Source organism: Pundamilia nyererei, unplaced genomic scaffold, assembly GCF_000239375.1.
Source record: "Pundamilia nyererei isolate P.nyererei 1_Seehausen unplaced genomic scaffold, PunNye1.0 scaffold00207, whole genome shotgun sequence".
Taxonomy (NCBI): domain Eukaryota; kingdom Metazoa; phylum Chordata; class Actinopteri; order Cichliformes; family Cichlidae; genus Pundamilia; species Pundamilia nyererei.
Genome location: NW_005187608.1, coordinates 353375 through 355557, shown reverse-complemented (window position 1 = coordinate 355557; position 2183 = coordinate 353375). Strand labels below are relative to the sequence as shown.

The following is a 2183-nucleotide window of genomic DNA, read 5'->3' as shown; positions in this document are numbered from 1 at the left end:
TGCATTAATCACAGCATGTCCTTTGTCTCGTCTCCCTCCCCTCTCCCCCGTCGGTCTGGGCAGATGGCTGCCCCACCATGAGTGTGTCAGAGGTTTCTTCCTGTGCAAAGGGAGTTTTTCCTTCTCACGGTCACCAAAGTGATCGCTCATAGGGGTCACCTGATTGTTTCCTCTGGATTATTGTAGGGTCCCCACCTTATGATATTAAATGCCTTGAGGTAGGGCTGGGCGACATGGCCTAAAATCCATACTGCGGTGTAATTTGAAGCATGTGCAGTAACAGTATATATTGTGATATATTCTTCTGTATATATAGATAGATATAGATATGTGTGTGTGTGTGTGTGTGTGTGTGTGTGTGTGTGTGTGTGTGTGTGTGTGTCAAAATGACTGAACAGTATAAAAATGCTATTTTAAGAACATTTATTGTGCAAAACTTTTTTTAAATTTTAAATTATAAAACTTTTCAAATAATTTCAGATCTTTTTCCAAACAATGTAACAGAAAATTCTTAAATAACAAATAAAAATGAAGATAAATGCGCCAACATTTTTGAATACAGTAATAAAGTAAAATGTCTGCTGTGTAGGGCCACCGTTTTTCTTTCACTGGACTGACTGTTTGTGGAAGGTGCAGTGTTTGGCTTTGCTCATATTCCAACATGGGCTTTGTTTTTGAAGTGAGGAAACAAATTACTTGTATTCCGTCTCTTCACCATTACTGTCAGATGATATTTTTCTGCTCAACATCCGACTGCTTAACCCAAACCAGGTCCATATGACCAGCGTCACACCGCTCTTCTTTATAAGCTCCTTGCTTGCATGACACCATCAACATGTGCTCGTGGTAGAGCGCTATAGCAAAAAGCCAAATTCATATTGTTTCTACCGTATACTGTTTCTACTCCTCACCCCTACCTTGAGGCACTATATGAGTAAAATCAAATTGAATCAATGTGTTTTAAACACCAACAGAGGTTTGTCAGTTTATATGAAGGCATAAAACTAGTCCCAGTCCCTCTGATACAGTATGATTGCTTTGCATTGTTGTTTCTCAGTTTCTTTTATAAATATCACTATTTCCACTCTTCTCTTTCTCTGCAGATATCAACATCTGGTTGGTCACATTTGGCTTTCATCTCCATAATGCCATCCCAGGATTCCCTATTCCGAAATTTGACCTGATACAGCCATCACTGGAGATGAAAAAGAGCCAGCTGTGGGATGACCTGCCTGTATGTATACTCAGATAAACTATGGAGGAACACCACACCCGATCTGTCACAGCGGGCGTTTTCTCTGGTTGCAGCCCAGTGACAGTGGAACAAGTGTCAAACAAACAGTGGTTACATTTGTGCAAAATTCATTTTTGCTTGTAATACAAACCATGAAGTAGTTTTATTGCCTTGATCTTACCAAACAGTGTTAGAAAAAAATTAATTAAATTGAATAAATCAAATGGGCGTCATCAGTCGTACATATCACCAGTAGGTCCTCACGTTTTCTCAAAAGTCTCCAGTGATGTAACCTGGCCTGGACGTACTTCTTAAACATGTCTGAATCATCTTTCTTTGACTTTTCAGCACAAGAAAGAAACTCTAACAAGCATAATCCAGCTCCTCAGGGCTTGATCTGGAGCTCGTATTGTAGCTAAGTGGCCAGCACTGACAGCGGGTTTAGAATCGTGCCATCAGGGAGCAGCGAGTCGGTGGCTAATCCAGTCAGTCCAGTCACTGGATGATATTTGTAAATGGAATAAATGATGTAACTGCATCAAACACATCTGGGTGGTTTGTTCAGTACTCTTGTCACTGTTGCTGATGGCCACATACGAGACATTCTACATCTTAATAGTTACTCATTTATATATAGTCATGCAAACGTAACGTTGACAAGGAACAGAAAATAACAGAACGAGAAGAAACGAGGAATAAATTAATAGGAAGTTATTAGTGAGACATCCTCCCATTTAAAGGAAAGGAAATAAGTAAAGGAGGATGTCTGTGCACGTGTTGTCGGGTCACCAGTAATCACACTCACACTGAGAGTGAGGAAAAGGCGCTGACGTAGAGACGCTGACGTAGAGACGCTGACGTAGAGACGCTGACGTAGAGACGCCGACGTAGAGGCGCCGACGTAGAGACGCCGACGTAGAGACGCCGACGTAGAGACGCTGACGTAGAG

General features: G+C 41.4%; 1 protein-coding gene across 1 annotated transcript in view; it reads left to right on the top strand.

Moving 5' to 3' along the window:
* Nucleotides 1-2183, top strand: part of tenm3 (teneurin transmembrane protein 3) — a 351094-nt gene that overhangs the window by 346155 nt on the left and 2756 nt on the right. The window contains exon 53 of the mRNA XM_013914582.1: nucleotides 1104-1234. Within this exon, the coding sequence (XP_013770036.1) occupies nucleotides 1104-1234 (131 nt within the window). The remainder of the gene's footprint in view (nucleotides 1-1103; nucleotides 1235-2183) is intronic.